This window comes from Dromiciops gliroides, chromosome 4 (assembly GCF_019393635.1).
Source record: "Dromiciops gliroides isolate mDroGli1 chromosome 4, mDroGli1.pri, whole genome shotgun sequence".
Lineage (NCBI taxonomy): Eukaryota > Metazoa > Chordata > Mammalia > Microbiotheria > Microbiotheriidae > Dromiciops > Dromiciops gliroides.
In genome coordinates this window covers 242,172,387-242,194,796 of record NC_057864.1, presented here as the reverse complement: position 1 = coordinate 242,194,796, position 22,410 = coordinate 242,172,387, and the positions used below count along the sequence as shown (strand labels likewise).

The 22,410-nt window shown below is 50.0% G+C and overlaps 1 protein-coding gene across 1 annotated transcript in view; it reads left to right on the top strand.

Annotated features, from left to right (window-relative positions):
- The first annotated feature begins 346 nt into the window (after positions 1 to 346).
- COL11A2 (collagen type XI alpha 2 chain) overlaps positions 347 to 22,410 on the top strand; it is a 39,153-nt gene continuing 17,089 nt past the window's right edge. Inside the window, exons 1-30 of the mRNA XM_043999623.1 lie at positions 347 to 686; positions 4,018 to 4,167; positions 4,357 to 4,567; positions 4,749 to 4,911; positions 7,997 to 8,188; positions 9,078 to 9,155; positions 9,792 to 9,854; positions 10,459 to 10,632; positions 12,915 to 12,974; positions 13,097 to 13,138; positions 13,884 to 13,946; positions 14,286 to 14,360; positions 14,907 to 14,993; positions 15,341 to 15,397; positions 15,665 to 15,718; positions 15,864 to 15,917; positions 16,071 to 16,124; positions 16,346 to 16,399; positions 17,140 to 17,193; positions 17,326 to 17,370; positions 17,528 to 17,581; positions 18,026 to 18,070; positions 18,532 to 18,585; positions 19,045 to 19,089; positions 19,317 to 19,370; positions 19,709 to 19,753; positions 20,123 to 20,176; positions 20,306 to 20,350; positions 20,604 to 20,657; positions 21,076 to 21,183. Of these exons, the coding sequence (XP_043855558.1) occupies positions 602 to 686; positions 4,018 to 4,167; positions 4,357 to 4,567; positions 4,749 to 4,911; positions 7,997 to 8,188; positions 9,078 to 9,155; positions 9,792 to 9,854; positions 10,459 to 10,632; positions 12,915 to 12,974; positions 13,097 to 13,138; positions 13,884 to 13,946; positions 14,286 to 14,360; positions 14,907 to 14,993; positions 15,341 to 15,397; positions 15,665 to 15,718; positions 15,864 to 15,917; positions 16,071 to 16,124; positions 16,346 to 16,399; positions 17,140 to 17,193; positions 17,326 to 17,370; positions 17,528 to 17,581; positions 18,026 to 18,070; positions 18,532 to 18,585; positions 19,045 to 19,089; positions 19,317 to 19,370; positions 19,709 to 19,753; positions 20,123 to 20,176; positions 20,306 to 20,350; positions 20,604 to 20,657; positions 21,076 to 21,183 (2,373 nt within the window). The 5' untranslated portion in view covers positions 347 to 601. The remainder of the gene's footprint in view (positions 687 to 4,017; positions 4,168 to 4,356; positions 4,568 to 4,748; positions 4,912 to 7,996; positions 8,189 to 9,077; positions 9,156 to 9,791; positions 9,855 to 10,458; positions 10,633 to 12,914; positions 12,975 to 13,096; positions 13,139 to 13,883; positions 13,947 to 14,285; positions 14,361 to 14,906; positions 14,994 to 15,340; positions 15,398 to 15,664; positions 15,719 to 15,863; positions 15,918 to 16,070; positions 16,125 to 16,345; positions 16,400 to 17,139; positions 17,194 to 17,325; positions 17,371 to 17,527; positions 17,582 to 18,025; positions 18,071 to 18,531; positions 18,586 to 19,044; positions 19,090 to 19,316; positions 19,371 to 19,708; positions 19,754 to 20,122; positions 20,177 to 20,305; positions 20,351 to 20,603; positions 20,658 to 21,075; positions 21,184 to 22,410) is intronic.

Below are 22,410 nucleotides of genomic sequence, written 5' to 3'. Positions count from 1 at the left end.
CCCCCCGACCCCGCCCCCCACAACCCGAACCCCGCCCCCCCAAACGGAACTGGGAATAGAATGCCTGGGTTCTCCGAAGGGAAAGCAGGGCACCTGGGGCCCTAGAAAAGATGGGGGTAAGAGGACATGATGCCTAGGTCCTTGGGAAGGTAAGGGGTAGGATACCTGGGTCCCCGGAAGGCCCTGGTCCCTATGGGCGGAGCAGGGATTTCCCCAAAGGTGTAAGAAGGGAGGTGGGATTTTCCTTCTTCGGGTGCAGGAGGGGCGTGGGGGGGCTGGGCCGGGGGCGGGGTCGGGGGCTCTTGACTGGTAGGGTGGCCCGGGACACACAAGTGGCTGCGGCAGAGGAGGGAGCGGGAGCAGCGGCTCTGGAGCCCTGACATCTCCCCTTCGGTGAATGGAAGCTTAGGGCTGAGAACTGCAGCGGTCCCCAGTCCTCAGCCAACCTCCCCGCTCCAGGGGATCCAAGAGTTCGAGCGCCAAGAGCCCGCTGCTCCTTCTCCTTGAGTCAGGTGTCCTAACGCCTCCAGCTGCTCCTCTCTCCCTCCCTCCATCTCCGCTCCCTGGCTCCTCGGGACCTGGGCGTCCCGACCGCCCAGCCATGGAGCGGTGCAGCCGCTGTAGACGTCTCCTTCTGCTGGTACCTCTGGTGCTGGGGCTGAGTGCGCCTCCCCCAGCCCGAGCAGGTAAGCGAGGGCAGGTTATCAGACACCAGAGTTGGAAGGGTGATGGGAGGAGCCTTGGATCTGAGGGAATCTGGCAGGGTAGAGGAATTAAACCCCTGGATGGGACGAGGTTGGGGGTGTTAGGATCTGGGGAGGATGGAGGATCCCTTAAAATTTCGGCACCTAGATTTTGGGCAGGATATAGTGGTGTGTGAGGAGACACCCGGAACCCTGTGTCAGTATCCCTTGGAGACTGGAGATAGGACATCCTAGGGGGTGGGGGGTGGGGTGGGGAGGCAAAGAGATCGAGTCTGGGAGTCTAGATTCCAAGGTTGAGGCAAGGATGGACAAGAACAGCTCCTATCTTACATCTCAACTTCCAAATAGCGGATGCTGGAAAAGATGCATAGGATAACGAGAGTAGGTGGAAAAACTAGTCTGGGAGCCTTGGAACACCTGTGTTTTTTGAAAGGGAACTGGGGAAGAGATGTCAGGGACCTGAAATTGGAGGCCATACATTGCGGGGAGGGGGGGGTGGTTTAACTAGGTGAACCGACTTCTCCTGCTGAGTGGTCAGGTCTCCTGGTAATGTGGGAGCCCACGGTACCTGTCTCAGGACGTCTCTTTTTCTCTTCTGAGAGTGTGGAGTGAGGGTGGGAGAAATTAGGGAATGAGTCAAAGGTTCAGGGGAGCTTCTGTGATACTCCCATTTTCCTCAGGCGTTTTTCTCTGTCCCTGTTCTCTTTCCCCACCGGTGCCCCCCCCTTTTCCCCTGTGCCCTCGTTGCTGCCACGCGGCTGGCTCTGGAGAGCACTGGGGCCGCTGCCAACGGGCCGGGCCGGACGGGGCTGGGATCAGGTGTCTGAGATCGGAGCCAACTCTCTGCATTCCTGCCCCTCCCCTCCCCCCTGTGCGGCCAGGCTTGCTCCCCCCGGGACCCCAGCATCCAAGACCCCAGGCTTTCCCCCACCTTCCCAGAGATGAGAATGTTCAACTCTTAAGGGACCACAGTGAGGGGAGGTATGGTTTCATAGAAAAGGAGCCTGGGGAATAGGACTCCAGGGTCCCAGGTGGTAGAATGAGGGCTAGGATCCCTTTGAAGAGATCAGGTACAGTTTGCATTCAATTTGCATATTAATTTATTCTCTTTCCTCCTCCATTCTTTTTTTCAAGAAGGAAAACAGGTCAGAAATTGCACCATAAAGGATTTCGGTTAGGGTATAGTAGGGAGAACCTCCGGATACTATCAAGTGTGAAGTCCATAGAATCATAGATCCGGAACGAAACTCAGAGGGCATCTAGTCCAATTCCTTCCTTTTACAGATTAAAAAACAGGCCCAGGGAGATGAAGTGTTTTGCCCAAGGTCACAGATAACAATCATCAGAGTAGGATTTGAACCCAGGTCTTCTGGTACTCCCAGACATAGGGAATTTAAGGAATAAATTTCCTAACCCTATAATTTAAGGAGTAATAAAAAAAAAGCCTGCTTTTTTCAGGATAACTCAAAGCAGGAGAAAGACCAGAGCCCTGCTGCCATGGAGGCAAGGGGAAACCACTACACATGGATCTAGATCTATGTGTGTATGTGTATATATATATTTGAGGTGCTCCATATATTTAGGGTGGGAACAAGAAACTATATAGCTTTCTCTAATAACAGATGCAAAGGTGGGGTCCATAATGTTAGAAGAAAAGATACATTTCTCACTTGTGGACTGTGAGGACCCTAGGGGACCCCATGGGGAATCATTGTGGGGAGGGAAAAGGGGGAGGGGAATCCATGAGGCCAGATATGGGATGTTTGTAGAGCCAGAATTGGGGAGTACATAAGACAAAGGTGAAAAGTCTGTGGGGATCAATGTGGGGAGTCTGTGAGGTCAAATGTGAGGAGCCTATAGGGCCAAATACAAGGTTTCCATGCTTATAGACATGAGGAGTCTGCCTAGATTTAGGGAGCCAATAGAGTTGAATAAGTATTCTCCTGGGTGTCTCGTGTGTGTGTGTGTGTGTGTGTGTGTGTGTGTGTGTGTGTGTGTGTGTTGAGATGGGCTAGAGTCTGAGGTCTCTTGGGCTTGGGGTCTCTGTATGTGTCTCTGTCTCTCTGTCTCCCTCTGTCTCTGTGTCTGAAAGCCGCCCTTGTGAGTTGGTGTTTGCGGAGCCGCCACACTCAGGGGCCCGGGAGGGGTGGGGAGGGGGTGGGGAGTCCGTGGTTTCCCCAGCTCCAGAACTCAAAGGGCCTTTTCTCTGCCCCACCCCGCCCAGTCCAGCTCTCCTGATCTCCTGGGCACCTCTCTATGTCTCTCTCTCTCCGTCTCTGTACCTATCTCTGTAGTTCTGCCAATTTTGCTGGATCTATTATAGGACTTTCTTCAAACTTGGGGCTGGAGTGGAATGGAATAGAGAGAAAGGGCACAGGGAGAGGTGGCTTCAGTCCTCCAGGAGAACTTTGAGTCTAAGAAAAGAAGGGGGTGGTTAGCTGGCTTCTGGTGGTGGAGTGGTGTTTGAGGCAAGATGCTTAGGTCCCAGGTATAAGGGAGGGTGAGCAATGGGCCAACTGGTTCCTGGGCAAGAACTCTCTCTCTGACCATTTCTGATGGGTTCCCCAGATGTGTGTGGCTCAGGGCCCTGGATCAACTCAGACTTCATGTGGCAGTTCCATCGCCCCCCATTCCTCCCCTCCCCTGATTCACTCCCTTTCTCCTTCATGCTAGGAGAAATGAACTTGAAACCTGGGGTCTTGGATGCTTCTTCCCCTTAACATATCGAGCATTACTTAGGAGTGCCCACTCCCACATCAAACTGCAGAGTACAAATGAATTCCTAAGACCCTTCTTTCTATGCAGTTCTGTGTCCCAATTTCCAATGCCCCCTCCCCTCTCACACAAGCACACCTCCCTGTGCCCAGACTGATCGATTCCCCAGATGTTGTTTGTGTCAAAGCTGGGATAAAGGCCAGAGGCCCAGAGAGAAAGATATGGAGAGGGAGGAGAGGAGAGAGAAACAGAGACAGACACAGAGAGGCAGACAGAAAGAGACAGAAACAGAGACACTATGAGATAGATATAAGTAGAAAGCATGAGAGAAGTGGAGATGGGGCATGGTGAGAAACTGAAAGAGATAAAAAAAATAGATAGAGGCAGAACACATAGATGGAGACAGAAGGAAACTGAAAGAAAGAGGGTGGCAGTTTCCAAATCCTTTGAAGAATACTAAGGATTGATCTGCCCTGATCCAAGTTATTCCTTTCCCCCCTATCCCAACCACCACCACCTCCCTCTGGCCTGTGACTCAAAAGCCAAATGATTCTCTTCCTAGTATAGTCCTTGCTTCCTGATCTTTCTTTACTTCTAGGGGGTCCCCCTGTGGATGTGCTGCGTGCCCTTCAGTTCCCCTCACTCCCTGATGGTGTTCGGAGGGTTGTTGGTGTCTGTCCAGCTGATGTGGCCTATCGAGTGACCCGGCCTGCCCAACTCAGCGCCCCTACAAGGCAGTTATTCCCAGGTATGGGGATGATGGGGAATTGGAAGTTATTGAAGGTTACAGGAGAACCCAAGACTAAATGTCATAACGGAGTAAAGGTCAGACCCTATCTGATAGGGTTCTGTGTTCATTCCCCTCTTCTCTCTATTTCTCTTAGTCTTCTATGATGTTATTTCTCTTCCCATCTCTTTCTCACTGCCTCCCCTCTAGGTGGATTCCCTGCTGATTTCTCATTGCTGTCTGTGCTCCGGCCAAATCCTGGCCTCCAGGCCCCTCTGGTGACCTTGTACAGTGCCCAAGGTGTTCGGCAGTTGGGGCTAGAGCTTGGCCGACCCCCTCGATTCCTGTATGAAGATCAAACTGGGCGGCCTAGACCCCCTGCTTTGCCTGCTTTCCGAGGCATTAGCTTGGCTGATGGCAAGTGAGTCACCTCTACCTACTGACCATTTCCCGCAATTTGATTCTCTACCAGCTATTCCCTTAATTTCACTGACCACTGACCTGAAATGGATTACTTCCCTGATGTATCAACCTTGGTAATTTGCCACTCTCAGGCATTACCATCCTTCTTGGTCATTCTTTTTCTTGCTTCTGTTCCACAGGTGGCACCATGTAGCGGTGGCTGTTAAGGGACACTCTGTCACCCTAATCGTCGATTGTAAGAAGCGGGTCACCCGGCCCCTCCCCCGGAGTGCCCGCCCCATTCTGGATACCCGTGGAGTGCTCATTTTTGGTGCCCGAATCCTGGATGATGAGGTCTTTGAGGTAACTGGGGTCTTTAGAGGCATTTCCTGCTCTGAAGTCCAGCTGTCCTCTCCCACTTCATGACCCAGACTTCTCACTTTTTGGTCAATCTCCCTTCAGTTCTTGTCTTCAGGGTTTTCCCTAAACCCCAGGCAGATTTGGTGGCTACCTACATAGTATGACTTGAGGTTTGTCATTTGGCCTTTTCTGCCCAAATATTCATTTAAAAAGATTTGCTGTCGTCCACTGTGGGAAATATACCATTGGAACTGGGGTGGGGGGAAGATGATGTGGAATGTCACCCAGTAGGATGGTGAGGTAAATAATGGTGTAGTGGACTTAGAGCCAGGAAGAACTGGGTTCAAATACTGCCTCACACATTTACTAACTGTGCGATCTTGAACAAATGATTTAACCTCAGTTGACTTATCTGTAAAATGAGGTCAGACTGAATAACCTTTGAGCTCCCTTCTAGTTCTTAGAGCTATGAAAGTACAATATAACTGTCATAATATATGTACAAATAGGTCTTTTTCTCTTTTGGGGGGATGAAGAAACCACTATTCTTTTATTTTTTAATTTATTTTTGGTGAGGCAATTGGGGTTAAGTGACTTGCCCAGGGTCACACAGCTAGTAAGTGTTAAGTATCTGAGGCTGGATTTGAACTCAGGTCCTCCTGAATCCAGGGCTGGTGCTCTATCCACTGTGCCACCTAGCTGCCCCCTAAAAGGCCATATATGAAAAATGCCATGTGAGCCTTGAATGTCTTCTGGCTGTGAGGATCAGAGGAGGCTTCCTGGAAGAAGTGACATTGAGCTGGGCCCTGAAGGAGGAACAGGTTTTCAACAGTTAGGGACCAGGGGAAAACTTTCTAAGAGAGGAAAAGACATGAGCAAAGTACAACCCAGTCAGGGAAGCCTAGGATTTGCCCAGGGGGGCACCTGCAATATGTGGAAGGGAGTAGTGGGAGATGAAAAAGTATCTTGGCACCAGATATCACAAAGCTTTGAATACCAGCAAGAGGAGTTGGATAAGTAGTGGGAAGCCTGTTAAAATCCAGCTCTGGGTCTTATTTATAGGCCTTCCTGAACCTTATCAATTGGCTGAAGGAACTGACTCATGTTCAGCAAGTGGTTCAGGGAACTTTTGAATTTGGCTCCAAGGCTTTTTACATTTCCCAGTTTTCAGAAGGCCTCTTGGCTTTCTACTGGGGGTCAGCCAGAGAGGGAATCACAGCCAAGCTAGGCTAGGGATGTTTAACTATGAATATCAGCTATCGCTTATCTGGGACTTTTAAATTCAAACCTAGTCTTGTCCTTTTCTAGGACTTTAAAACTATTTAGACAGTTAATCACCTTACCCTACTGCATTACTTTAGATTTTATGTGTTCCTTTGGGGGAAAGGAATTTGAGAAAACAGCATTGTGGTCTGTGGTGTGGAGAGAGAATGTGGAAGTGGAAAAATCAAAATGGGTGCTGGAAATGGGTTCTGAGATACGGCAGCTGTGGCAGAGGGTGGACCAAGCATGGTAGATCTCTCTGAATCCAAGAAGCCAAACTGGTTCAGAGGTCAGGATGGTATTCAAGGTTCAGTGCCTGGAGCTGGGGTTCTGGGATCAGAGATGGTTAAAAATAATCAAAAGGGCCTTTTGACCTTGGGACCCAAAGTTAAAACTCCCTGGCACAAGGTCTCTTAGCCTGGGGAACTGTAGGTTGGATATGCTGCTGGCCTAGAACCCATAAACTAAAGGCTTTTGAGGAGGTAAATGATATAATTAGAACCATGCGTTAGGAATTTATTTGGGCAGCATTGCACATGATAGATTGGAAAGGGAGAAACTGAAGAAAGCAGGGAGGTCAGCTAAGTAACTATTATTATTCAGACAAGAGATGAAGAGGACTTGGATTATGAGGGAAGGAAGAGGAACAGACAGAAACCTAGAATATCAGAAACAGCAGCTGTAGAAGAGGCTCAAAGGTGATCTAGTCCAATTCCCTCACTTTACGGGGGGTGAAATGGAGGCATAGAAAGGGGAAGTAACATGCCCAAGATCACAGTGGGAATCACAGAATGAGGATTTGAACTTAGATCCCCTGTTAACAATTCCTCTGCCCCTTGAACTTTGCCCTGCTGCCTATTCAGAGGAGGGAGGATGCCCTCCCATCCTACAGAGTCTGAGAGGCCCATCATTGTTTTGTTTTGTTTTGTTTTTTGGGGGGGGCAATGGGGGTTAAGTGACTTGCCCAGGGTCACACAGCTAGTAAGTGTCAAGTGTCTGAGGCCGGATTTGAACTCAGGTCCTCCTGAGTCCAGGGCTGGTGCTTTACCACTGCGCCACTTAGCTGCCCCCTGAGGCCCATCATTGTCACCCATTGGTGAGACACTGAATGCCAGAGCCTTTCAAGAAGGCTTCTGTGAAATTGCTGGGAAGTGGTATTAGTGGTGGTGGCTACGCTAGCTAGAAATGGAGATGTCAGGAACCCTAGGACTGTGAATTGGGGAACTTGAAACCAAGGAAGGCTAACATGGTGAGAAGAGTCTGGGGAAGGAGTCTAAGCTAAAAGGGATTTCTCTAGGGTGGGGTGGGGCCGGGTGGAGAATGGGATGAATGTGATCTAGGAAGGGGCAGAGAGAGGAAAGAAATGGGGGATGGGAAGTAAGGAGGGGGTTGGAGGCAGAGAGCTTTTTGGGGAGATCTACTAATTGAGTGAGTCCTTTGGACCACTTCCATGAATACATCAGCCTAAGTAAGTCTACTAGATTAGCTCTGAGATGCCAGAAAGAGGTGGAAGTTTCAGTGGGAGCAACATAATAGAGACACAGCCTAAGTATGGGGGAAGGTGGTGGTGAGGGGAGAGGGAAGCCAGGGTGTGGTGACCTTCAAAGGTGGTGGATGCAATGAAAGCAAACTTCTATTTCACAGTTTTCCATCTAGTTAGCTAGGCCATCTCCTTGTTCCGGGGCTTCTCCCTTCTAAATTCTTCTCTGGGCATTCCTTTATACCTATCCCAGTCCCTGTCTTCTGTCTCTCACTCCCTCCACCCTTTGTGAAAGAGACAGGAGAGATATCATGCTTCTCCTCCTTCCCTTTCCCAACCCCCCAGGGTGATATCCAGCAACTCCTCATAGTCCCTGGGGCCCAGGCTGCCTATGAATCCTGTGAGCGACGACAGCTGCAATGTGAGGGGAGCCGTGTGGAGAGACCCCAGAACCAAGAGCCCCACAAGGCCCGCAGACCCCAGACCCGGGAAGTACACAGACTCCACAGGCCCCAAAACCAGGAACCCCAGAGACAGGTGAGCAAGAACCATAGGCATCCTTAACTTGCAGCAAACCCTGAAATGGGCAACTCCAGCCCTGTCTCCATGAAGCTTCACTCAGAATCATCAGGCACCTCTCCCGGATTATGCGTTCACCCCTGCCAGCCCTGACCCACCCTGACCCACCAGCCCTATTCATCCTCCAATTTTATGCTGCCATCCTCTCCTCCTTTATCTACAATGCTCATTCACAAAACTGTTTTTATTTTCATTTAAAAAAAAAAAAAGGTTTTGTGATGAAGGAATTTGGAGGAATTGGAGGGTGGAGACTGCCCATCCCTCCACCCCTTATCTCCTTCTTCTAGTTTAACAGGTGCCCCTGTCCCTCCACTGCATCCTCAACCCCAAATTAAGAGATTGGGGCAAGGAAGAGGCTAAGAGAAAATGGAGATGGGGGAGATAAGAGATGGAGAAATCGAGAGAAAGAAAGAAAGATGGGGAAACACTTCCAGAGATAGTAACAGTGTTAAGGGTCTAGAGAGATGTGTATGAGGGGATCTAGTCTATAAGGGCCTGGAAAGGTATGGATAGATAAGCCTAAAGGGGGAGGGAAACTGTAGCAGAAACTGAGGGGAGGGACGGTTAGGGTGAGGGTTCTGATAAGGGGTTGGGGGTTCAAGTGTTGGATCAATCTCTTAATTATGTTTGCTTTTGTCCACATGTGGGACTCACCCTCAACCTGCTTTTCTACTTCCCCTACCACCCATCTCTACCCACCCCTCTTTCCCCTTCATCTCCCTTGCCTAATGCCTCTTCATTTGCTAATTCCTTCTGGTCACCCTTCCTTTCTTTTGCCATTTTACCCTGTAACCTCCCTATATCCTGTCCCCATCTGGTTTCCTATTCCCTCTTGCCCTATTCACAGTCCCCTGATTCTTTCTACTATGACTACGAGCCCCCTTATTATGACGTGATGACCACAGGGACCACCCCTGATTACCAGGTAATCAATCCCCCTCAGAGATCCCTCTTTCTCACACTATCCACTTTAGGACATTCCTCCTGACCTCATAAACTTGGGAGATACTCTATTGGGTGGTGGGGAAGCTCAGTCACTCACACTCCTTCCCATGTCTCTTTCCTGCCACAGAGGCCTCGGAGCCCCTCTCAGCGGGCTCCCCCTGCCTCCTTGGGACGCAGGGCACCCCCTCGCCGGCTTTCCCGGCTTTCCCCACCTGCCAAGAGGTCAGCGGCCCAGAGGGCCTCCACCTCACCGGCCCGGCAGCTTCCCCATGGCAGGGGCGCAGGGTCAGCAAGGGACCGGGTTCCCCAATCCCGACGCCCTGCTCGACGGGCAGCTACCCCACAAGCCCGGGGTCCCCCTCGGACTAGAGGCAGCGGTTACCGGCAGGTAGAACAGGGGGATCCAGATCTCTGCCCTCTCCAATCTCCTAAATTTAGCCCTTCAATACTTTCTCCCAGAGGGGTTGCAAGATCTGAGATTTACCCCCATCCCCCAGCGCGGACACTTTTCTTCAGGTGGGGGGGGGTATCTGCTGCTTTGTACCCATCTACATTAATCCTCTTTCCCCTCTGCTTCTGGCTGTGCTCTTCCTTCCCCCCTTTTCCTTGAGGTCAGGACCCTCCCCTAGGTGAAGAAGATGGGACCCTGGAGTCCAACCCCCTGCTACCCCCTGAGGAGGTAACTATGTCCCCCCCCCCCCAGGGCATAATCTGGTCAGCTCTGGTCCCATCTCATCTTGATGAATCATTCTCTCCTCTCCTGGCCAGAGGGCTATCAGGCATCCAGCTGGATGTCCATTTTTCTGGCTTCTTTAGGTCCATCTTCATAGCAGCTCCTGAAGCTGCATCTGTTTTTGTGCATTGTCCCCTCCTATAGATCTCTATTTGGTCGATTACTTATTCCCTCCACACCCACCTGTGTCTCTCTCAGTCTTCAGGCTACTTCCTGGTCTCCTTTGCTGGATACTGTGTCCATCTGATCACCCTTCCTTGATGTTCAGCCCTCTGGCCACCCTGCTCCTCCATCCACCCTCACTTGTAAACTTTTTGGCTATCTGAACACCTTTTGAGTCTTTGATGGTTGTCCTTTCCCTAACAATTAGTGCCCTTGACCCTTCAGAGGGGCAATTCTTTTCTCAAATGGTCTCCCATTAAGTGAAAGTCTTCACCTTCCCCATCCCCCATCCCCAGGCTCCTTGGTCAGATGCAAGAGGGAGAGGGCAAAATATTCTTAGCTGTCTCCTTACTGTCTCCCCTCTACCTCCTCTTCCCACCCTGGGAAGGAGCAGACAGACCCCGAGGGTCCCCCCACCGCTGGCAGGTTTCGAGCTGAGGAGTATGGGGAGGGGACCACAGATACCCCTCCCTACGATTACACCTATGGCTATGGGGATGATTATCGAGAGGAGACAGAGCTTGGGCCAGCCCTCTCTGCTGAGACCATCCATTCAGGAGCCGTAAGTGATGAGGGTTTCCTCTGCCTCCTCTCTGTGGTCCTCTACCAGAGTTGTGAGCATCACTTCCTCTTATTAATGCATCACTTCTAATTGTTAATACATCATTTCCTATTGTTAACACATCAGTCTGGTTGTTATTGTATCACTTCGTGTTGTGAATGCAGTTCCTTTTAATGCACCTCTTCTAGCTGTCATTGCACCGTTTCCTGCTAATGCACCACTTCCAGTTGTTATTGCATCACTTCCTGTTGTTAATGCATCATTTCCTGTTGTTAGTGCATCATTTTCAGTTGTTATTGCATCACTTCCTGCTGTTAATGCATCATTTCCTTTTGTTAATGCACTACTTCCTGTTGGTTGTGAACAACTTCCTTTGATGGTTAGCTACTTCTATTCATTTAGGAAGAGAGGGATTGTCTGTGTTGCTTCAGAAGATAATTTCCTACTTGCAGTTCCTTGTCTGTCTCACCTGGTACAATTATGCATTTCCATTTGCCTAGGGTGGCTGAGACTTTTTTCTTTCTTTCCTGGGACCAGTTCCTGTTTGTTTTAGATATTTTCTGTATGTTTAGGCTGATTCATTCATGTTGTTCTGGGGCAACAAGCCTCCACATTCTGACCAGTTCCCCACTGCTTCCACATCTTGTTGCTCATACTTTCTTCCTGTCTGCATTGGTATCGAAAGATTTAACTTTCAGCATCCTATTGCTTTTCTAAAACTAGGCCCATTGCCTGCCCAACAAGTCACTTCCTGTTTGTCTTAGTCATGGCATCCACCTTCATGTTGGTGTTGGCCTGAGAGCCACTTGTTTGTGCCTGATCACTTCCTGTGTGTCCTGGCTGCAGTATCTGTGTTGTCTCTTCCCATTTCCTGTGAATAAGCCACTTGTGTATGCCAGGCAATGTTAGTCCTAATGCTCCTGTCGCGAGCCTTGCTCTTTATAGCTACTCCCTATGTGTCCTGGATTTTTCTTAACATTTTTTTCCCCTCACATGTAATGCCCTCTTGAATGATTTCCTTTTTCTCTTGCTGTGAAACTAGATTCTGCCTGAAGAGCATCTCAAAGATTCTTACCTCAATGGCTCTTTCTAGTCTATTGGTACCATTTCCTGTCTATCTTGGCCACTTCCTGTTTGCCTTAGTCATGGCATACATGCTTCTGCCAAATGTGCCTGCCCTTTTTTTGGTGTCTCCAACCATTTTCTGTCTGTTTTGATCATGCGTGTCTCAGTAGAGCCTCTTTTTTGTACTATTGGTTTTTCTTTGGGGCTACTTCCTGTGTGTCTCTTGCTCCCTCCCTGTTGTCATGGCTACCTCCTCTGTCCTGCCATTTTACCATCATGGTTATTCTCCAATATTCCCACTCCTAGCCCCATACTACCTCCTGCTTCCCCTGCTGTAGTCTAGTAATTTGGGGCTGTCCAAGGGGCTGGGAGAGTTTGCTCAATTGACCCTTGCTATTTGTGGGGGAGGACATTCTCAGGAATTCTGAAGACCTCAAAGGGAGCATCCAGCCTGGCCTACCATGATCACAAAAAGGGGGGAAGGTATTAGAAACAAGGACTGTGGTCATGGGAGGACTTAAAATAGGGTGGGCTTCAGAGTTGGGGCAGTAAATACAGGGGTTACAGGGTGCTGATGGAGGGCAAGCTAGGTGAGTTGTGAGGTGGTCTATATTGATGGTGGAGGGCTTGGGTCAGGGAACCTGGTGGGCAAAGGATGTGGGACCTGAGTTTAAGGAATGAATCCAGGTTTGGTGGTCTTATAGGATTGGGGTTAGGGTAGGGAAAGAATCTGAGGTATTAGATACCTTTTTGTGTGTTTTTACATATTCCTGGAGGAGCAGAGGAAGCCACTTGGGGGAAAATCCTCGGGTAGAAAATTCAGGATTGGGTTTGGGGAAAGATTGAGGATCCCTAGGTGGCTGTTGGGGGACCTATGAGAAACCCCTGCAGAAGTCAGAGTGGGGCCTGTGTAGGTATCATTCCTGGTGGGGGGTGTGGGCCTCGAGGAGGTGAATGGAAGTTAGTAGACTCTGAATTAGCTTTGAGGGGTTTCTGATGGAGGTATTTGAGGTTAGGGAGTTCTTAGAGGAGGCCTCTCAAGCCAAGAGGGAGCCATGCATTAGGGTTGGTTTAGGTGTAGATGGTATTAGTGGAGTAGACAGGCAGTGGGATCAGGTATCTTTGGGGTGGGGCTGTTTGAGGGTGTTGGGAGGGGTTGTTGGTGGGTATCTGCTGCTCACAGACCCCACTTGGGGTTACATGTGTGTCTCCCTCAGGCTGCCCATGGAGTCCGGGGGCTGAAGGGAGAGAAGGGGGAACCTGCTGTTCTGGAACCTGTAAGTCATGACAATTGCTGGCTCAGCAAGAATTACTGGGGAGACAGGTGCTGGGGGGTCCTGAAGGCAGGGGAAAGTATTAGGATGATAATGACCTTGACCTCAGACCTCTATCTTCACAGGGAATGCTAGTGGAGGGGCCACCAGGCCCTGAAGGACCCGCAGTAAGTCTAGTCTTGATCTTTCCTCGTCAAATTCCCAATAAACTCTTTTTTTTTTTTTTTGGTTGGGTAATGAGGGTTAAGTGACTTGCCCCAGGTCACACAGCTAGTAAGTGTCAAGTGTCTGAGGCCAGATTTGAACTCAGGTCCTCCTGACTCCAGGGCTGCTGCTCTAGCCACTGCACCACCTAGCTGCCCCTCCCCCCACCCAGTAAACTCTTTATAGCCCCCCCCATCTCCATCTTCCTGATAGTCTCCCTAATAAAGTCCACTTGCTCATTTCTCCCCATATCTTCCTTATATGACCCAACCCCCCACCCCCTCCTCCCTCCCAGCCCTCACTTATTTCCACAGGTCCCATAGTGGACTTGGAGACAGGAAAACCTGAATCTGAATCCTACTTCTTACACCACTGGTTGAGTAACCATGGGCGGATCATTGAGTCTCTCTGAGCCTCAGCTTCCTTATCTGTGAAATGGGAATAATAATAGCTTGAGTGTCTACCTCCGAGGGTGATTAGGAGACTCGAATGCTTTGGAAACTGTACAAAGCTCGTACACATGTCAACTACCCCCTCTAATCATGGCACCCTGGAATTAATCTTGAGCTTCCTTGAGAGTTCTTTCTGAGGCTCCCTTCTGCTCCAGACTCACCTCTGCTGGCCCATGTCTACCCCCCTGCCTCTCTTCCTGAACTCTTGCTCCGCCTCCTACATCTGACTGCCTTCCTTCTTCTTCTGTCCTCATAGGGATTGACTGGCCCTCCTGGAATTCAGGGGAACCCTGGCCCTGTTGGTGATCCTGGAGAAAGGGTAAGAGGGGGTGGCCTGAGTGGCAGGGCTGGGGGCTGGACCCTGGGATACCCTCGGTATTGAGAATAAATGTTTTCTACCTGGTGGATTGATGAGGCAGATGTGATGCTTGTCCCCTGGAAGGTCAGGGAAGATTCATGTTTAAGGAGAAGGTGCATTCTACCTGCTGCCTCAGTTCTCTTTGTGGGAGCTGGAGGACACTTAAGGAGTCTTCTAGCCCTTATTTTCCATGGTGGGACTCTTGGGGGATAGGCTACCTTTTCCCCACTGTCTCTATTTTCCTTTCTCCCACTCTAATTCTATCCTTATTCTCCTCTTTCTACTCCTTGTCCCCAACAGGGTCCCCCAGGCCGTGCGGGGCTTCCTGGTTCAGATGGGACCCCTGGCCCTCCTGGAACCTCACTTATGCTTCCCGTGAGTTCTATTTTGGGCATCAGAAGATGGTGTCATTGGTGGTGGGCTAGCTAGAACCCAAGAGAACAGGAACCCCAGGACTGGCATATTGGGGAATCTGAAACCAAGGAGGAATAAAGGGGTGACAAGAATCTGAAGGGGGAGGTGTCTAAGCTAAAAGGGATTTCTCTAGGGTAAGATGAGATGGAGGACAGCATGGATGTAATCTAGAAGCAGGCATTGGTCATCTAGAACCAAGAATGGCATCATTTATGCCAGAGAGAACCAAAGAAGAGTGTACCCAGAAGAAAGATGAATATGCCTGGGATTGGTGTTAAATTGGGTCCAGGGACCCTAGTGTTGTTACCTAGAACTCAAAGGGATATTTGGAAGAGCAGGGCTTGGGTATTTAGGGGGTGTATAATCCTGGAGATGGTGTAGGAATGGCCACTTGAGTACCCTAGAACAGGGGAGAGGTGATGGATAGATGGCTTCTCAGCACTGAATCACCTTTTTTTTTTTCTTTTCCATTTTACCCTTGGTTCCATTACTTTTCACACTGCCTAGTTCCGGTTTGGCAGTGGTGGGGGGGACAAGGGTCCTGTGGTGGCAGCTCAAGAGGCTCAGGCCCAGGCTATCCTGCAGCAGGCTCGGGTAAGCAGGGAGTGTCATTCCAGTGAGGGGTTCAGCTGTGTCCATCCCAGCTACCCCTTGTTGGAGAACATGCTGGGAGGGTCTGGGGAAATTTAACTTGTTGGACTGGAGATGAGGATGGTGAAGATCAGTGGGGCTGGGACGGAGGGAGGGCAAAGGGAAGCCTCTGCAGAAGTTTGGGGGGTTGGCTGGTGTTGGAGGAGAGAGTTGGGAAGAGCTCAGAGGTGAATTTATCACAGGGGCTTTAAGACTTGGGGGATGAGGTGGAAGGGATAGATATTGGGAAAATATTAGGGGTTTCTCCTTCTGCTTCCTCTTCTCAGTTCTACTATCTCCCTATTCCCTAGTTGGCGCTCCGGGGTCCTCCTGGTCCCATGGGATATACAGGCCGTCCTGGACCCCTGGTGAGTGATGGGGAGGGGTGTGTGTGTGTGTGTGTGTGTGTGTGTGTGTGTGTGTGTGTGTGTATGGGGATGGGTGGTGGAGAATTTTGTTTTTTTGTGGGGGAAAAAAGGAGACTCTACAAAGTCTTAGGACATAAGGAAGGATCTGGGTTGGGAATTAGTCTTCAATGTTGAGGTCCTTGGGAGGGCACTGGGGGGCTTGTTCCCCACATGCCCTCCTTTTATCTTCTATTATCTTATGCCATCCTTTTATCTCTTTTATCTTAGGGCCACCCTGGGAGTCCTGGACTAAAGGGAGAATCTGGAGACCTAGGCCCTCAGGTAATAGCGCCAGCCCTGGCCCCTTATTTCTCTTCCCCCCCATACTTGATTCACCCTGACCTTCTAATCCTCAATCCCTTCATAAGTGAACACTTCATCTTCTTTTTCCACTGACCTCTCATATCCTGTTTCTCCCTTGCAATAGGGCCCACGGGGTCCCCAGGGCCTGTCAGGCCCCCCAGGCAAAGCTGGACGCAGGGTAGGTAGAGGGGCTAAGGTGGGGAGTTAGCTGTGATGAGGGCTGTGTTGTGGAAAGAATCTGGCTTTGCTGGAGGGGGGTATAGAGACAGATCTGTGAGGGGATAGGAATCTGTATAGAGCTGTCCCTCATTATTTCCTCCCGTGCCTTCAGGGTCGTGCTGGAGCTGATGGAGCTCGAGGGATGCCAGGCGAGCCTGGGGTGAAGGTAATAGCACAAGAAATGCCTCTGTGACCCCCCTGTCTCACTATAATCCTCAATGTCCTCCTAAGCCCTTCAGGCCTCTGATTCCCCAATCTCCTTCTTGGGTGCTTCTTCCTTTCATCTTCTGCCTATATTGGCATGTGCCCCAGGCATGCCCTCACTCTCCCTCAAGGATTTCTTTTTTGGGATGGGAGTGAACTGGGCTCTCCCACTTACTCCCTCAGGGTGACAGAGGATTTGATGGGCTCCCAGGGCTTCCAGGAGAGAAAGGACACAGGGTGAGTATTACCTGGGTGTGGGGAAAGGGACTGAGGGGCTGATTGTCAGAGAGAAGGAGGAGGGAAATAGAGGGACGGTTGTGTGTGGGATTGACTATGTGTTTGGGGAAGGGGTAGAGTGTCCTCCAGAACCCAAGAATGAATCCAAATGTACCTAGAGAGCCACCTGGCCCACTTGGGGTTGGAGGTCAGATACGAGGGGGATGTGGGCAAAGTGTGAATCCCCAAAGGAAGAAGTGGGCTTGGGGTGGTACTCACTGATTGCACTGAGGTACTCACCAAAGGGATTCCTAATCTTTTTTGGGTCTGTCTGATGAAACCTATGGACCCCTTCTTGGAATAGTGTTTTTAAATGCATACAATACATGGAATTGCAAAGGGAACCAATCATATTCAAATGCAGTTATCAAATATATAAAAGTTCATAGGTGGGGGCAGCTAGGTGGCACAGTGGATAAAGCACCGGCCCTGGATTCAGGAGGACCTGAGTTCAAATCCGGCCTCAGACACTTAACACTTACTAGCTGTGTGACCCTGGGCAAGTCACTTAAGCCTCATTGCCCCGCAAAAAACCAAAACAAAACAAAACAAAAACAAAAGTTCATAGGTCCCAGGTTGAGAATCCTTGGTTTGGGGGAACTTGGTCGGGGAGGAGGGAGTTGGTGTCTGTCTATGGGGTGTGTGCTGGGCAGAAGGAGTTGGCTCTGAGGTCCCAATGACACCTGTTTTCCTCCCTCCAGGGTGAGAGTGGAGCCCAAGGTCTTCCTGGTCCTCCAGGGGAGGATGGAGAGAGGGTGAGTGGCAGTGGGGGCTGTTGGGTAGGAGCAAGGGAGAGGACTGAAGATGGGGTTTGGGGGAGGAAATTGAGGGACATATGGGCTTTGGGAGAGTCTCCTCACTCCTTCCCTGTCCTCTCTTCCCAATAGGGAGATGATGGAGAAATTGGACCACGAGGCCTGCCTGGGGAGTCGGTGAGTGTGAGGGGATAGTGTGGGGGAAAGGAGACAGGGTAGATTGGCAGTGGTTGTGGGGCTGTGGACCCAGGGAGACCAAGAGATGAGAAGTCACAGTCCTGGGCTGTTCTCTTTGATACAAGTGTTTTCTTCTTCTGCTCTTCCCCTAACCTAGGGTCCCCGAGGTCTCTTGGGCCCCAAAGGTCCTCCAGGAATCCCTGGACCCCCGGTAAGTTACCCTCCCTCACACCTTAACCTACCTCCTGAACTTTTAAACCCCTGACTCTCCAAAATCTTAACCTCCTGACCTCTTCTCCCCTCTCTTTCTCCTGGCTCCTAACTGACCTCACTGTTCTCTCATCATTTTTACGCCCAGGTCTCAAATCTCAAATGACCACATTGTATAGTTCACTGTCTGCTTTATGTGTTGCCAAAAAAAAAACCAACCCTCAAGAAAAACAAACCCACAAATCCACAAACCCACACCCGGCAGGAAGCCAGGGACATGGGTTTGTTTGCTTGGGTTTGGGGTGAATGGGGCACCTGAGAGATGGAGGAGACACTCCCACACCCTGGGGTGGGACTCCCCACCCAGAAACCCACAGACCCTCCCCCAGTCCCCATCTCTTTGCCTCCTTTTTCTTTCTTCTCTCAATCTCTTTTTGTGTTTCAGGGAGTCAGAGGCATCGATGGGCCCCATGGTCCCAAAGGGAACTTGGTAAGCCTAGCCCATAACAGGTGTAGTATACAAATATCATGTTTATACGCTCTATACATATATACTTATTATACATATATAAACATATTTAAGTACTTGCTGATTGAAAGCTAATTGATTTATGTACTTGGAGAGGCTCCTCTGATTGCTACTCCCACCCCGCCCCCAAATCCTCTTAACCTTGATTTTCCATGGACTTTTCCCAGAAGTCCCCTGGTCCTCAGTTATGGTCATGGGTTCTAGAACCATAGTATGTCAAAACTGGCAGAGACCTCAGAGAGACCCCTTCTTTTTAAAGAAAGGGAAACTCTTTTACAGAAGGGTCACATAGCACATCTGTGGTATGTCTCCAGATGCCTGGTCCTGTGCTCCTGCATTCTTTTCTCTCTGTTCTAGTGACCTGGGGGGTAAGTCCTCATATCACCTTCCCAGCTGACCCCTATATTGTTCTCTGTCTCCAGGGTCCTCAGGGAGAGCCTGGCCCTCCTGGACAGCAGGGTACACCTGGGACCCAGGTGAGTGACCCCAGTGCTTCATCTTCATTTTTTTTTTCTTTTTTAGTGAGGCAATTGGGGTTAAGTGACTTGCCCAGGGTCACACAGCTAGTAAGTGTTAAGTGTCTGAGGCCGGATTTGAACTCAGGTACTCCTGAATCCAGGGCTGGTGCTCTATCCACTGCACCACCTAGCTGCCCCCGTGCTTCATCTTCTAAACCCTATTGTGTGCCTTGCCCCCTCCACCATTACACATTGCCCTTTTCTCCCTCCTAAGCGCATACCCACACCCTTGGTATCAATTAGGATAATGTTCATGGTCATTACAGTGGGGTCAGTGCTAAGATTGGGGCAATGGAGTTGGGGGCTTTGATTCTTATAGCAATTGCTATTTAATGGTGGGAGAGGAGGAGGGATGTGGCCAGGGTTGTGAGGACAGAGAGGATAGGTCCCATGACACCCCTCTTCTTGTATAAACAGGGTCTTCCTGGGCCTCAAGGTGCCATCGGCCCCCATGGAGAGAAGGTAAGTGATGGAGGTGGTGGGGCAGTCAAATGGTGGTTGGGAAGATGGGGGTCATGGGAAACAGAGGGAAAGAGGACATGTTGAGACAAGGACAATGGAGTAGTGTGGGAAGGATGGGGACTTGAGGTGTGCTATGGGAAAGGGACTATTCAACGACATAGGGCTTTCTGCCTATCTCTCCATATCTTTGCTACCTGTAGCTCTGATCCCTTCACTGCCTTTTGCAGGGTCCTCAAGGAAAACCTGGTCTTCCAGGGATGCCTGGCTCCGATGGACCCCCGGTGAGTGATTCCCCTAAACCCTCATAATTTCTGAGTCCCAATCTGGCCTGAGCTCATAACTCTGTTACTCCTGGTTATGACTTAGAAACATTCTCTTGGTTTTCCCCATTCTTAAAAAATAACTTTGTTATTTCTGACCCACAAACATCTTCCAGTACCATCGTGTCTCCTCTCCCCTCCCTAGATTCTCCCCTCCCATCTTCTTTGCCTTGAAAGGTTTTTAACTATTCACATGGATTTGGTGGTTGCTGGGTTCGAGTTGGGGGATACAGGGATGGGGAGGTAAGAGAACTCATGGTATGAGATCTCATTCTTTCTCCCCCCCCTTCCTCTTCCAGGGTCATCCAGGAAAGGAGGGCCCACCAGGAACCAAAGGGAATCAGGTAAGAGACTGTGCTTCCGCTTTTGAGTGTCCTGTGATTCGGGGTTTTTTTTTTTTTGGTTTTTTTTTTTTTTTGGTGAGGCAATTGGGGTTAAGTGACTTGCCCAGAGTCACACAGCTGGTAAGTGTTAAGTGTCTGAGGTCGGATTTGAACTCAGGTACTCCTGACTCCAGGGCCGGTCCTCTATCCACTGAGGCACCTAGCTGCCCCTGTCCTGTGATTCTAAAGTCACTATGATATCCCAGAAGTGCTAGCTGCTGCCTCCCTCCTATTCTCCCAGCCTGACCTGTTCAGCCCTGTTGCCCTGACCTCCTGGTGACCGCCTTCCTCAAACCTTCTTGTGACTTCTCTCTTTCTCTCTCCATCCAGGGTCCATCTGGTCCCCAGGGCCCCCTAGGATACCCCGGACCTCGAGGTGTCAAGGTAACATGTGGTCAGAGAGGGAGATGGACTTGGGAGTGGCAGTGGCCAGGAGAAGGATTCCTGTATTGAAGGATCCTATTCTCCAAACCTGAATTTTGTCTCTTGATCATTCTCCATCTCTCTTCCCAGGGTGTGGATGGAATTCGGGGCTTGAAGGGTCATAAGGGAGAGAAGGTGAGAAATTCCCCAATAGATTCCTACAGCGTCCCCCACTACCCTCTTCAAGAAGCTTTATCCTACCATCCCCTCCCACCATCTGACCTCCATCTCTTACCTCTCACCCTCCAGTCCTGCCAATCTTCATCCAGAATCACCCCCATGCCCCTCCAAGCTCCTAATTGCTGGCCTCAAAACAATGTTGCTCATGCCTCTCTGTGGTCCTCCCATGCCCCTCCCACCTATCTCTCGGCCTCTGCCTCTTTTTCAGGGGGAAGATGGTTTTCCTGGTTTCAAAGGTGACATGGGTGTGAAAGGCGACCGGGTGAGTATGAGAGCGCCTTCCTTAGCTCCCAGTGCCCCCGTGGCATTTACGTGGGCCCTCAGTGATCTTCCATCCCTGAGTCTCCAATTCCAAGCCCCTTGGGTCATCTTCATTCCCCAATATTACAATGAACCCAATGTTACACTGCAGTTCATATCACCTAAACAGCCCAATATCATCTCTACTCTCTCTGGAGGCAGTGCCATGGAACTCCCCAACCTTCCCAAGTATCCTCTGTCTCCCAAGGGCAGACCCTCAACCTCCTCCTTTTTTACTTTTTTTTAGAGATTCCTGTCACCCAGGTGTTTCCCCACCTCATGTAATCCTCTGACACCAAATGAGCCCCACTCTTATCTTAGCTTAACCCCCTGCTCTGAGCTCTGGCCTTCTGACTCTCACATTCTCCCCACCCCCTCAGGGTGAGGTTGGAGTCCCTGGTTCAAGAGGAGAAGATGGTCCAGAGGGGCCAAAGGGAAGAACTGGACCCAATGGAGACCCGGGCCCCATAGGGCTTGTGGGGGAGAAGGTAATGGGCAGCAAGGGGGACAAATCAGACTACCAGCGAATCAACAGACATATTAAGTTCCTCTTATGTGCCAGGTACGGCACCATGTGCTGTGGACACAAAGGCGAAAATTGAATAGTTCTTGCCCTCAAGGAACTTAAATTCTGTTGGGGGAAACTCTCTCTCTCCCCCCCTTCCCCCACCTATCTATTATATATCATCTATCTATCTATCTATCTATCTATCTATCTATCTATCTATCTATCTATCTATCTATCTATCTATCCATCCATCTACCCACCTACCCACTTACCTACCTACCTACCTATCTACACACACATATTTGCAGGTAAATATGGAATATTCATGCAGTAAAAGTTTTAAGGGGAACCATAAGCTAGGAAAGTTTGTTTCAGGAAAGGCCCCATGTGGGAGGTAACACGAGCTCATCTTTGAAGAAAACTAACGATTCTAAGAAGGCAGGGCATTCTAGGCATGGGGAACAGCCTGAGCAAAGGCATGGAAAAGGAAAAGGAATTCTTGTGCACAAGGAACAGCAAGAAGGCCAGTTTGGCTGGAATGGAGAGCATGTGAGGGGGAATTATGTGTAATCAACCTGTAAAGGAGGACAGAAGCCAGACTGTGAGAGCCTTTAAATGTCAAAGTGGATGTTATAATTTATCCCAGAGACAATAGGGAGTCATTGGAGCTTTCTGAGCAGGGAAATAACAGTCAGTCTTGTGCTGTGGGAACTTCATTTTGGCAACTGTGTGGAGGATGAATTGGAGAGGGGCAAGGCCAGAGGCAGGAAGATCAGTTAGGAGGCTACTGCCATAGTCCCAGCAAGAAGAACTAAGGACCTAAATTAGGATGGTGGCTGTGTGAGTAGAAAGGAGATAGGAGAGATATTGTGGGAGGTAGCATTGATAAGACTTGGCAATGGCTGGAATGTGAGGAGTGAGCAAGAGTGAGGAGTGGAGGATGCCTGATCTTTTGAGCCTGGGAGGATAGTGGTTCTCTCTCTCTCTCTCTCTCTCTCTTTGCAGGGCAGTGAGGGTTAAGTGACTTGCCCAAGGTAACACAGCTAGTAAGTGTCAAGTGTCTGAGGTCAGATTTGAACTCAGGTCCTCCTGAATCCAGGGCCGGTGTTTTATCCACTGTGCCACCTAGCTGCCCCAATAGTGGTACTCTTGACAGAAATAGGGACATTTGGGAAAGGGAAGAAAGATAATGAGTTCTGTTTTGGAC